This window comes from Bos javanicus, chromosome 6 (genome assembly GCF_032452875.1).
Source record: "Bos javanicus breed banteng chromosome 6, ARS-OSU_banteng_1.0, whole genome shotgun sequence".
Taxonomy (NCBI): Eukaryota; Metazoa; Chordata; class Mammalia; order Artiodactyla; family Bovidae; genus Bos; species Bos javanicus.
Genome location: NC_083873.1, coordinates 2,199,757 through 2,212,679, shown reverse-complemented (window position 1 = coordinate 2,212,679; position 12,923 = coordinate 2,199,757). Strand labels below are relative to the sequence as shown.

Below are 12,923 nucleotides of genomic sequence, written 5' to 3'. Positions count from 1 at the left end.
AGGAAAGCCTGGGCGGCCCCCCAAAGGCAATTCTCCCCTCAGGCCAAACCTCCCTGGTGGTTTCTCACTATGACTGCAGGGTGCACTTCAGCAACACACAGCAGGGAGTGTTGAAAAACACAAAATTTAGTGCTTGCAGGTCCTGGAGGGTACAGGACATGCCTGAGGGGCTCACAGTGAGGGCTCCAGTAGAGAAAGAGGAGGAAAGCAGGGACCGGGGGTCCTGCCATTGTAAGTGTCTTAGGTTGAATGCCCCGGGCTTCAGGGGCTCCCTCTTCATGAAGATGCCAGAAAGGAGAGTGGGTTCGCTCAAGTGACCAGTCCCCTGAGGTGTTCTGACTGGGTGGGGCAGCCTGGTCTCTGACCTAGTTGTTCTCTGCAGCTGTGTCAGAAGCTGGCAGTAGGTTCATTGAGTTGGATGTCTTTGCAGTCAGAAGGTTAACTTCAGGCACTTACACCTTCAGTAACACTAGGAACCCTGAGTAGATAAGAAATGTTTTTTTACTGGAAAAACAACAACAGAATAGCTTTAAAACAGGTTAGATCTCTACTTAGACCCTTGCAGCTTACTAAATAACAGCACAAGTTACTTCCTACCTACTCCCCAGCCTTGTTACTTTGCATTTGGACACGACTGACGTGACTTAGCAGCCACCACTCAAAGTCCTCGTTGCTGATGAACAGTTTAAGTTGTTAAGACAGATGGTAGCTCTGCTGGGTACCAACTCTCATAGTCAACTTCTGTGCAGCCTTTGATACAGATGATCCCTTCATTTTTTGGTCACATTTTATATTTGAGGTAGTAGCCCCTGTCCTTCCCCAGTTTTCCTCCCAGTTCACTGGCCATAATGTCAGTTTCCTAAGTTGAATCCTTCTCATAGCCTCATGAACTAAATAATTGGCCCAGATATTTGTCCTTGGGCCTCTTGTCTTTCCAGTTTATACCAGGTCCTGCATTTATCTCATTTAATCCTGTGCTTTTAAATACCATCTAAATGTCATAACTTCCAAATTTATGTTGTCAATCCTAACTTGTCCCTAGAACTCCAGACTTGCATTATCAAACTTGAGTTTCTTAAAATCTCTTCTTGAATGTCTTCTAGACAGCTCCAATTTGGCATGTCCCAAAACAAAGTCCAGCTTTTCTCCTAAAACTGGCTACTCTTGTAAGATCCGTATTTCATTCAGTGACATCACCACTTGCCCATCATTCTGCAGACATTTCACATCCCACATCCAGCTCATCAGCCAGATACACTTGGAGTCTGATGACTTGCACTGTTGCTCTGCTCTCCTGTAGCTCGAGCCACCCGTCTCTCAGCTCTGCCCTTGTCATGCCCTCCCAGGTGGCTCTGTGCTCAGTCTCTTCGACCTGTAGCCGCCAGGTTGAGTAGCAGTAACTGACAGCACATCCCAGGTCAGACATCCTCCTAGGGGTGGAGCCAGTGCTAAATCTCAGACCTGTGCTTCTGGTTGTGCCTCAGCCCAGGGAATGTGGTGACACAAGTCTACAAGAGTCTAGAAACATGGGCAAAATTGTCAGAGATGCTGTCATTAAGATTCAGTGAAGACCACATACTAACATCTCTCTGTCTTGCCCCTGTTTGGTATACCCATTCCTCACTCACATTCATATTTTCTGAAGCTGTTGTAAAGGTCAAATGTTTTTATTGTAATTTGTTTCATTTTATACATTCTATTTTAGAATACATTATTTAATAGTGTCTTTTCTTTTTTAATCACCTTCTTAAACTAAGTCCTTTATACTTTTGAAACTTCTTTTCATTGTAGCTTTGTAATCATGCTTTGAAAGTTTATTTTGCTTTGGGCATTCTTCTGTCAGTTATTTCTTTTTCTTCCTGAGATAATAAAGGAAGGAACTATAAATACTGTAATAAGAAGACTTTACCTAATAAATGTATTTTCTTTTCCAGAGATTCCAGACATTTTAAATGCAGATAATCTGAAAACGTTTCGGTGAGTTTGTTGCATTTTTTTCTTTGTTAAAGCTGCATGTAAAATACTTGATAGATAACCTTTCTTCCCTTCTGAGTATTCAGGGATTCTTTTTCACCTCTCTTTCATCAGATAAGTAAGAATTTTCCTAAGTTGCATTTGCTAGAAATGCCTGAAATGATAGTGACCTAGTGCTTTTGTTTTTCAAAATACTTCAAAATTCTTCAATATAGTATTTAAAAGAACATGATGTCACTGTTCCTCTCTGTTATTTAAAAAAAAAAAAAAAAAACAGTCAGCAGCAGACTTGATGGCTCAGAAACCCATTCCCAGACTGTTTGCAGCACTTCCTTCTGGAAAAGTTGGTTGGTGGGAAGGGAATCATGAAGAACCAGGTGACCAGTGATCTCTCTAATAGTACTCTGTGACCAGAGAGACCAGTGAGTAGGATTTCCAGTTTTTAGTTTTCAAACATAAATTACTTTTCTTTAGAAAATAATTTTTATTAATCACTTTGGCCTTAGGTAGGTCATGTTGTTCAGCCTGAAATTTTAATTGAAATTAGATAAATTAAGTCCATGTTATTTGAAACCCTTAAGCTTATTTTAAATTATTATACTTCTGAATTTATAGAAAATATTTAATATTCATAAAATCTCAGCTCATAAAATTTATCAGTCGTATTTAAGAAGTGGTTCACTTTTTTAACTCACGTACGTGTAGTTATAATATAAGTACATGGAGCGTAAGATTTTTTTTAGATGTTAATTTTTTTGCCTGTAATATTAAGTAGTCAGATATATAAGTATTCTCTTTATTCATTAAAACGGTAGATTCTGTCTCCTCCAAAGGAAGCCAAAAATGAGAAGAAATTAGCATAGACTGTTAGTATTTTTATCTAGCTTGAGTTCAGTTCTCAAAACAGTCTTCATTTTACTCCCAAAGTAGCTGAACATAGGATTGTCACAGAAATGCTGAGGTTGAGAAACTGGAAGTTTTCTGTTATAAGAATTGTTTGGTTGCTGAAACTTAATTGTGACTTACCATTGTATGTGAAGAGAAAAACCTTTTCTGACTGTGCATTTTGGAGATTTTCCAGTATGGTATATATAGTTCCTGCTTTTGAGATTTCTTGATACTGTATGTCCTGACAGAGGGAAGTATTGAGGTTAGGGATCATAAAAGAAAGGAACAGCCTCCTTGTAACTTCTACCTAATGTTTTCCTGCATTGTTTTGAAAGTCTTGAATATGTGAAATTCCCTGGGCAGTTAACTGCTATTATAGATTAATGGGGCTTCCCTGGTGGCTCAGATGGTAAAGAATCTGCTTGTAGTGCTGGAGACCTGGGTTCAATCCATGAGTCAGGAAGATCCCCTGGAGAAGGAAATGGCTACCCACTCCAGTATTCTGGGCTAGGAAATCCCATGGACAGAGGAACTTGGCCGGCTACAGTCCATGGGGTCGCAAAGTGTCAGACGTGAGTGAGCAACTATAACATACTATAGATTAATGAGAAAGTGCAGTAAGTATGGAACATGCAAACCTCAGTTTTGGGGACGTTTTTTTTTTTTTTCCTGATGGATTTATATTGTTTCCGTCTAGTACATTGGAGTCTGCTGTAAATATATAAACTTTTTTTTACATAGTTTTGAATATTGACTTCATTCCCCACTTCACCAACTCTCTGCATTCTCTCTTTTGTCTAGGGAATGGGATTTTGATCTGAAGAAATTGCCAAACATTAAAATGAGAAACGTCTGTGCTAGTGATGCAGTGCCCAAGAAGTGTAAGAAGAAAGCTGTGACAACTATAGATGGAGATTTAGGGGAATTGGAACTGAAAGATGAGTCCAGTGACACAGATGAGGAAATGACTGCGGTGGCTTAAGTGTCTTTGCTTGAGTTAAAAATAAATAATTTGATAACTTGAAGTTATACTTGAATTGATTATGGTAAATAGTTGTCTCAACACATGAATTTCCTGTTTTATCTTACTCTTATATTTTCAGTTTCAAAAACAGTGTGGCAATTTTTCTTAAAAATGAATATTGCTTTTCATTTACATTAAGTTATTAGCATAGATAGAAGTACTCTGCAGAATCCATTTAATTTGAATTTCTAGGTCTGGGAGACCAATATGAATGAGGACCCAAATGTTACAATTTTTTTTTATAACATGTTTACTTAGAATCACCTAATATCACATTTTGGGGCATAGGCAGTAGCTATTTTGCTAGAAGGTTAACGTGGGTACTTCTTGAGTAAGCAGTGATGACAGCAAAACTGCCTTTTAGCAGTGTTTTTCACTGTTCTTCCTCTTACACATCAAACCTGTTTTCTTTCCTTATAAAATAGGGAAAATGTGATACAGAATTTATATACACTTACGGATTGTACATTGCTGTTATTTATTATCTTTGACCCAGAGTTAGGTAAATGGTTAAAGAAGAGCCACCAACTTATTGTTATGTGGATCTCCTGTTATCTAGATAAAGGGGATAAATGATTTCAGGTTGGCTAATTTTGTTTGTATATTATTTTTTACTTTCTCATTGTGAAAAGTATTAGGTTTTATTTGTGGAAACAGAACTAAAGATTAGAGAACTAGTTATTTCAGTTGTTTTATTTCTTCTTCTGAGAGAGGTTAAATTGAGATGTAACTCAATGTTTCCAGCATCATGGAAAACATGACTGTGGTAGAATGTTCTTAACAGAACTTGTTAAATGCAAGTTTCTTCTGGCCTGTTTTCTTAAGAGTGCAGTGAAAGTGCATTTTCAAGGGAAAAAAATTCTGTATGAGGTAACCAGGTATCAACTGTCTTGTTAACAGCTTTTTTACTTCAGAAGGTTAAAAATAAAACTTATAATTTTACATAAGGTTCTTATTATTTAATGTTTGGTGATTTAACTAATGCTGACTTGCTTTGGCTTTAAGTAATCCATGCAGAAGTATGGTTTTATGGTTATATAGTAAGCTCTTATGGAGAAGGCAATGGCACCTCACTCCAGTACTCTTGCCTGGGAAATCCCATGGATGGAGGAGCCTGGTGGGCTGCAGTCCATGCAATCGATAAAAGTCGGACATGACTGAGCAACTTCACTTTGACTTTTTACTTTCACGCATTGTAGAAGGAAATGGCAACCCATTCCAGTGTTCTTGCCTGGAGAATCCCAGGGACGGGGGAGCCTGGTGGGCTGCTGTCTATGGGGTCACATAGAGTCAGACACAACTGAAGCGACTTAGCAGCAGCAGCAGTAAGTTCTTATCTCTTTGGTCATTGGAAAATTTCCTTCTTGGGGGAAGGGAGTTCATTTTTTGTTTCAAAACTACTACAAAAACTGAGTCATAAATTACAGTAAAGAGAATAAAAACTGCTTTATCCAGTCTGGTATTTAAAAAGCATTACTGTTGATGCTTATAAAGAAATACTGTCTTATTTCACAAGAATAACTTGTGAAAATGGCAGAACATTCTCCTCCAACATTTATTTCTAGTTTTCCTATGCTATCAAAGCAGAAAATATAACAGGCTGTACTGCTTGGAACCAGAACAGATAAGTGCTTGTTGAGTGAATTTATGACCATAATTGTTATGTCACTCCTGGCTAGACCTTAGTAACCTAAGAGATCATGTGTCTTTAGAGTAATGCTCCTAAATGGTCCCCTGAACCATTGTCTGTGGAACATGTTCTTTCTTTCTTCAGTGATGCTTGTCCCGTCCCCTTTTCTGTCAGTGTTAAACCTTTGAGAGATAGCTTCTCTAGTCCACGGACATGGAACCGAGGAAAAGTAACACTTTGTTGGCACGTCTTTGTAAACTTGGGGTGGACAGATAATAAATGGCAGATAGTAAATATTTTAGATATTGCAGGCCAAATGTAGTGTCTGTTGCATATACTTATGTATGTATGTCATGGCCGTACCCAGATAGGCCACAGGCTAGGTTTGGCCTGCTTGCCAGAGTTGGCCAATCCCTGGTCTAAATCAGCACGCTGAACTCCACGGACTTGGGCTTATGATACATTTCTAAACTCAGCTACTAACTGCTGTCTGTAGCTGCTATTCCTAATACATGGCTGCTTCCTTGCCTTGCAGACATTGGTCTCTCTCTGGGACTCTTCACCTTAAATAGCGTTTTCTACTCTTGTAGTCCTTATGCTTCAGGACAGAAGATCAAATGGGTGTCCTCTTTGGCATGTTTTTTTGATAGGATGTGATTTTATTCTTGACCCCAAAATAATTTTAGGTTCACATTAAAATCAAGAGGGAAGTAAGAGATTTCCCATATACTCCCTAGCCCCACATGCATAGCCTCTGCCTTACCAACATCCACCACCAGATGGTACACGTGTTATAACTGATGAACCTACATTGACATCCAGCATGTTTGGAATGAAATCCACATTCTGTACCATGGCCAGACTAAACAACCACCGTGGCTAGAGAGGCCTGAGGTGCTCTGATTGCCGCCGTCCTCTCCACATGCCCTGGTATGGCCTCGTTTCAGACGCACTGTCTGCCTGTCCTCCCCTAGGGTGGCCAAGCCATGTCCCAGGTGGGGACAGCTTGGTGCTGGCCCCCTGATGACCGTGTGTGTCCTCTGAGGCCAGGCTGGCACATGGCGTTCCTAAGCCTCAGAAGAGTGCTGTGTGGTCTTCTTGAACAGGAGGGCGTGGGGTACTGTGCGGAGCTCCCACAGGGCACTACATGTTTGCCCCCTTATTTTCCAGGTCTGATCAACTGTGAGACTCCCTTCTCAGTCCGCTGTGGCTGCAGGCTGTGAAACGGCTTTGCTGCACCATGGTCCTGGCTTCTCGGCAACAGGGTGCCCCCGCCTTATGCGGTGTTACTGCATCATGTGCCCCTTTTCTTCCTGTGCCTTCCCTTTGGGGCAAGACTCCCGAGGAGCTGGCACCTCTGTTCATCTTTCCTTGGGTACCTCTGTAAGGGGTGAACTGTCTTAAACTCTAGCACAGACTTGTTTCCCCCCTGGCTGGATCTTGCTGCCGTGTCTTGTTCAGGACTCTGCTTCCTGCCCTGCCATTTCCCTGGGTTAAGGAGCCTACCCCATCCTTGCTGCCCTTGGTATCTCTGTCACAGCTCCCGGTTTAGGTCACTAGCTAAACACACAGTGACAATGATTTATGATCTAGGTTTGTTTGTTGTAATTTGGGAGGCTGAGAAGACAAATGCGCATGTTCAGTTTGGACAGAAGAATGAACGCATCCAATTAGACCCTGAATTCAGGCTTAAAAGTTGGATCTTCAGGGGGGATGTTTTCTTCACTGATCACTAACCCTCTTAGGTTTGAATTAGAGTCCCTCTTTTAGTTTTTATTACCTCTGGGTAGGAAAATACTGTTACATTCTTTTGTATATCCAAGCCTTATTCATCAGAGAATCTTTTTCTGGATTACATTCTGATTTTTCTTAATTTTTTTTTCTTTAAAACAGTTTGAAAGTCTGTGTAGATTATTTTAATTGATTTTCTCTTATTAATGCACCTATTTAATCCTTTCTAAAATGCCATATGTTAACCTATGTTGGCCTTAAAATTATGTTCAGACCCTGCTTAAAAACCCAGACCATTGCAGAATCTTAAGAACTCAAGGCTGTTTGAATGTTACAGATACAGATCTGAAGAAATTCAGGTAAGTTAGGCAAAAAATAAATCACAACAAAAGTTTGGGTCACTTATTTAATATACAAAGTCTTTTTTCACAGGGAATTATTTGTTTTCCTTAATTTGTCTTAGTACGCATATTTCACAAAACAGTAAATTGTTAATGCAAGAGAATTAGGAAAAACCAAAAAAAGTACAAATGCTCAATCCCCAAAATTGCACACAGTTAATGTTTTTCATTTGTTTTAATGCAGTTTCAAATGGGCTTTCTTCAGATGTGGAGGAAACACTGCAGCCCAAAAGAACAGTACTTCCTCTCAACTGTATTGATATGTAAAATAGCACCTTTGGGCTGACATAAAAGGAAAGAAAATTGGTTTCCGTCTTTCTTAATTAAAATGTAAGTCCTGCACAATGATATGACAACTACAATAATGACAATGTTAAGTTTGAAGAGCTCTACTTTGTTCCAAAATATTAATTGGCATGAAAGGAAAGGTGAACTGTGTCAGGCAAATGAAACACTGCCCCACCTCACGTCCATGACAATTAGAATATGTTAGTGATGCCATTGCTCTAATGGTCTAGTTTTCCAGTCAAAATATATCGATGGTTCAGGGACCTTTTGCAAAACAGATTAACTATGCAGCTGTCTCTCTGGGACTGTAATCCCATGAACAGCAGCTCAGGATGAGATATAATCCTGCAGCATTTAGAAGACTCCTTTACTGTGTACACCTGTCTTCCTTCAGTTTCTCCATTGTTTTATATCCCAAATTGATGGGAACATTTTTGTTTCGTTTGTACTTAAGCTTAATTTCCTTTTGGGCTTCACTTTTTAAAAAAAAAATATGGATTGCATTTCTTTACAACTTAATACTTGAGCTTATACAATAAAAGTGACAGATCTTTAAAAAAAAATTAACAGTATAAATGGCAATGGTAATACCACAGTCATGATTATAAAAAGCCAAGGTTTTAGTAGAACTATCAATTTATTCTTCAATTTAAGTCCTTTGTTTCAATTCCATTTTATTTCTTACATAAGCAGGTAAACATGCTTCAAAAAACTGAAGAGCATTCCAGAGAGCAGTTTTTCTTTTTGAAGAGTATATCCAGTCCACAGAAGTATTTTCACAAAGCCACACCCAGTCACTGAAAGGTCAGAGACCATCGCCACACAGTATGAAAGAACACAGTCAACACTAGGTTTTAAATACACAGTTATTTCAGTTGTTTGAACCTTCAGCAGCCATTATGAGAAAACTCTTTAAGAATTTAAATTCGAGAGTTCAGGGTTTATAAAAGAATAGCAGAATAATGCTGACTTTTATCCTGTTAGAGAGCTCTATATTTTGTCATTTCAAGAAAGTCAAAGCCTATTCAAGTTAATTTTGAGAATGTACATGTGGTTTTAAAACGCCGTGTCCTCTTTTACCATTAATACAGTAATGCTTATCTTTATTTTTCATTCTAGTGTTCAGTGTGCCCCTAAATAAACCAGGCCTCATGTGAGCCAATCATCTTCCACTGTGCAATGAGCCATACACTTACCTATCTTTCTAAAGTTTGGGCAGAATTTAAATGATATTTTTGGTGTAAATAATCCTTTCCCTTACAGAGCAGAGGACAGAGAGCTCAACAGTTCTTTGTTTGCTGGTGACGACTTTGTTCCCTCAGGAACTTGTGAAACTGTTGCCGTTGCTAAACCTCAGTAGACATGGATTAGTAAACTGTTTAGGAAAGTTAGCAGAAGAAATGAATCACGTTTAGTCCCTTGGGTGAAGTGCCATGGTTAAGTCACCCAAAGCTTCATTATCCATGAATGTATATGTCTTAAACCTTGAAGATGGAAATTAACAAGTTAATACAAAGTCCAGTTTAAGCTTCATATATTTTTAATTACACCACTATGTTTTTATTTGTGCAGAAGTTTTAGTTTAGTTGCCAGTTTAGTTGCCTCAAGTTTTCTGTTTTTTTCCTGTGCCTTCATTCAACAAGTTTTAAGAAAAATGAGCTTTAAAAAACCTCTTGTTTGCTGCCCGACTGACACTTTGACATTTTTCTCTTGTATATACAGGAACACACACACACCACATGCACACACAAAGTTGACGCTGTTGACCTTTGCTGTATTTCTAAGAACTGGTACTATTTGGACTCAGTGTCAGCCACTACTAATATAATATCATCCTTCTCGTCAGTAAAAGGCTATTTCTCTTTCCTTTTTCCTACGGTAACCTGTGAGGAAGAAGCACACTGACAATTACAAAGTACATCAATGTGATACCCAGATTTGTGCAATGCGAAACCCATGCTTTGGTTCTATGCCATCATGGTTGCCTTTTCACAATAATAACAACAGCTAGCAAAGATAAATCACCTTGTTTCATGTAAGACATCTCTCTTTGACAGGCCACTATATTTATAATCATTAATCTAGCTCACTGCAGTATTCACGCTTCAGGTTTACATGAATATGCAAAGAATATAATAATCAACTCATCTGTCAAACCTAAACAACTCAATTTATTACTTATCACAGAATGTTGAATGTTTTTGCTTCCCAGTTGAGCAAGGGAAATACTGTCAGCTCTTTAAAATACAGGCTAAATGCTTGGTCATAACTACTCATCTGTCAAGTTGACACCTTATGTGGATTTAAGAAAGTACATTTGACTTAAATTTTTATTTCCCCTATTATAAGTACTTCATAGTAGCAAATAAGTTAATTTCAAAACTTTGTCATGGGTAGATTGCTTTATAGTTTTTTTACCCTTTAAAAAATAATAACTTTATCTAACTCTTATTAAGATACTTCATTTGATTAGTGCTTTGTAAAGTAACATTTGTGATACTTTGGATAAAAGAATGAAGTGCTGTTTTGAAAGATTCAACTTTTAAAACAGGCTTTGTCTCTAATTTTAGGGCTGCTCTGTCCAATACAGTGGATTTGAATTGAGATTCCCTGTAAGGATGAAATGCATACTGGATTTGGAAGCCTTGGTTCATAAAAGGAGATGTAAAATAACTCAACAATTTTTTATAATGATGACATTGAAGTGATAACTTGGGTATATAATGCTAAATAAAACATTATCGAAATTCACCTATGTATTTTTGCTTTTTCTAATGGTGCTACTAGAAGATTTTAAATTTACGTATGTAGCCAGCCTTTGTGGCTCACATTACATTTCTGTTGGACAGTGCTGTTTCAGAGGGTCCAAGTGGAGTATACAGCGCTTCTGGGTATTTAACAGAGCTAATTAAATCCCAAAATATTTTGAAAATCTACTCTTCATGATTTAAACATAATTTCAAGTATTAATATCTTCAAATGTGTCTTGCATCTATTTTAAAAACATACACCTGTCAAAACAAACTGTACTCCACTACAGCCATAAAAACCTGTTAGCCGTCAAAGTATGAATATCAAAATATGCATCTTCCAAGTTTGTGTCTGATGTGCCTTAGGGATAATGCAGACAATTTCAAGCTTAAACCCAGATACGTTTGTCATTTCCAGATGAGAGAGTTAGCATCATGAGGCCCTAGAAGAAACGCACGTTCAACTCAAGTCCTTATTCTGGAACTTTCCGTGCTACTGTGAAGACTCATGGGTCTGTCCACTCAGGCTTTCCGCATTGCCTAAAAGCATCCCTTGCGCCAGTGGTTAATTGTCCCAGAAATCATTTTCCAGCTAACTTCCACATTTCCTCTTTACACTTGAGACTGTTTCATGGGATCCTGGTCATTTGGTGTTTTCTTCTTTCCTTTTGAGCAAAGTAAGAACAAATGGGTCAGAAAGCGGAGAGAAGATAGAGGGTGACTACTCAGGATCGCTTCTGTCGTCTGTAGTGACAGGCTGGACTCTGGGTGGCAGGCCTCCGCTGGCCCCGTCACACGGGTATGAGCTCGGTGGGGCCGGCCTCCGCGGGTTGCCGTGCGGTGGGCCCTGTCTGCAACGCGGGCACCGCCCCAGCGTCCTTGGTGTCCATGCTCACGGTGCAAGAGCGGTTCTTCTCCGCCCTCTTGGCTGTGTCCGGGCAGTTCTGCACGAAGATCACGCGGTTGTAGGCCTTCAGCCTGCGCCACAGCTGCACGTAGACCTTGCACTGTACATACATGAAGACCAGACCTCCTGTGAAGCCGATGGCCACCACAACCAGCTTTGTCCAAAATGGCCATTCGAGGACACCTTTCAAAGAAAAGAGAATGTTATCACTGAGTCATTATTGATAGATTTGATTATTTTTCCCCCTATGGTTCCTTCAAAGGACCATGCTGTTGTTTAGTTGCTAAGTTGGTCACAAATCTTTTTGTGACCCCCATGGACTATATAGTCCACCAGGCTCTCCTATGCATGGGATTTCCCAGGCAGTACTAGAGTTGGCAGCCATTTCCTTCTCCAGGGGATCTTCCCAACCCAGGGATCGAACCCATGTCTCCTACATTGCAGGTGGATTCTTTACCACTGAGCTACCGGGAAGCCCTTAAAGGATTATGCCCGCTTGTTGACATAAATCAGAAATATATTGTTAACAACTAGTAATAATAACAAAAACTACTTAATTGCTTTAAGTATTCTCAAAGTATTGCTAAAATTGCACATGACTTCTCTCACCTACCACTAATGTCTCATTCCTCTTACCATCAAGAACCTACTGTGATCATCAGATACTACACTGGATTTTGATACTTGACTTCAGCACTTATTGTTTACAGTGAAATCTTTAAGGAAGGATAGTGTACATACTGAGTGAAAGAATCAGACTTAATGCTCTTAAGGTAACAGAAGCTGTGTGTGGGACTGTACCTACAGGCCCCCGCCCCCACCTGCATTACCTTTAAAATTTAAAAAAAAAAAAAAAAAAGCGAGAGACACAGAAGCTGCTACATCTCACCAGAAAGAAGAAATTCCTGGGTACAGACATGCATAAGATTTAGGGTTTCAGTCATTTGTTTTATACATCTTATATTTTGTAACTGAGAACCATCTCTTAGGCATCAATGTTTTATCTTAATTTCCATCATCATAACTAGAAATGAACTTTCTTTCACAATGAGTTTGCTGTAACAGTATTTAGGCCATGCATGATTATAAGTGTGTAATAAATGATGGTCAGGAGACCACATCTTGCCAACATTAGAATGGTGTGGAGGATATATCTGCCTTCAGTCGTGTGAGAGGCTGTCAAATAGAAGGGTGGTTGGAAACCACAGTCTAGGGGATCAGACTTCATTTACCTGTAACAGTGAGTAGAGTTACAGGAAGCATCCTGCATATAATAATTACATATACTTTCAAAACGGACACTGTGCCTTGTTTGCCTCACACTGACGGG

General features: G+C 39.2%; 2 protein-coding genes across 3 annotated transcripts in view; one reads left to right on the top strand and one right to left on the bottom strand.

Annotated features, from left to right (window-relative positions):
* The window catches only part of TMA16 (translation machinery associated 16 homolog), a 30,596-nt gene extending 26,709 nt beyond the window's left edge, over positions 1-3,887 (top strand). Inside the window, exons 6-7 of the mRNA XM_061419257.1 lie at positions 1,935-1,977; positions 3,664-3,887. Of these exons, the coding sequence (XP_061275241.1) occupies positions 1,935-1,977; positions 3,664-3,844 (224 nt within the window). The 3' untranslated portion in view covers positions 3,845-3,887. The remainder of the gene's footprint in view (positions 1-1,934; positions 1,978-3,663) is intronic.
* A 2,805-nt stretch (positions 3,888-6,692) lies between these two features.
* Positions 6,693-12,923, bottom strand: part of MARCHF1 (membrane associated ring-CH-type finger 1) — a 134,080-nt gene continuing 127,849 nt past the window's right edge. For both annotated transcript variants that reach the window (XM_061419256.1, XM_061419254.1), the window contains exon 4: positions 6,693-11,776. In XM_061419256.1, coding sequence (XP_061275240.1) covers positions 11,478-11,776 — 299 coding nt within the window. In that variant the 3' untranslated portion in view covers positions 6,693-11,477. The remainder of the gene's footprint in view (positions 11,777-12,923) is intronic.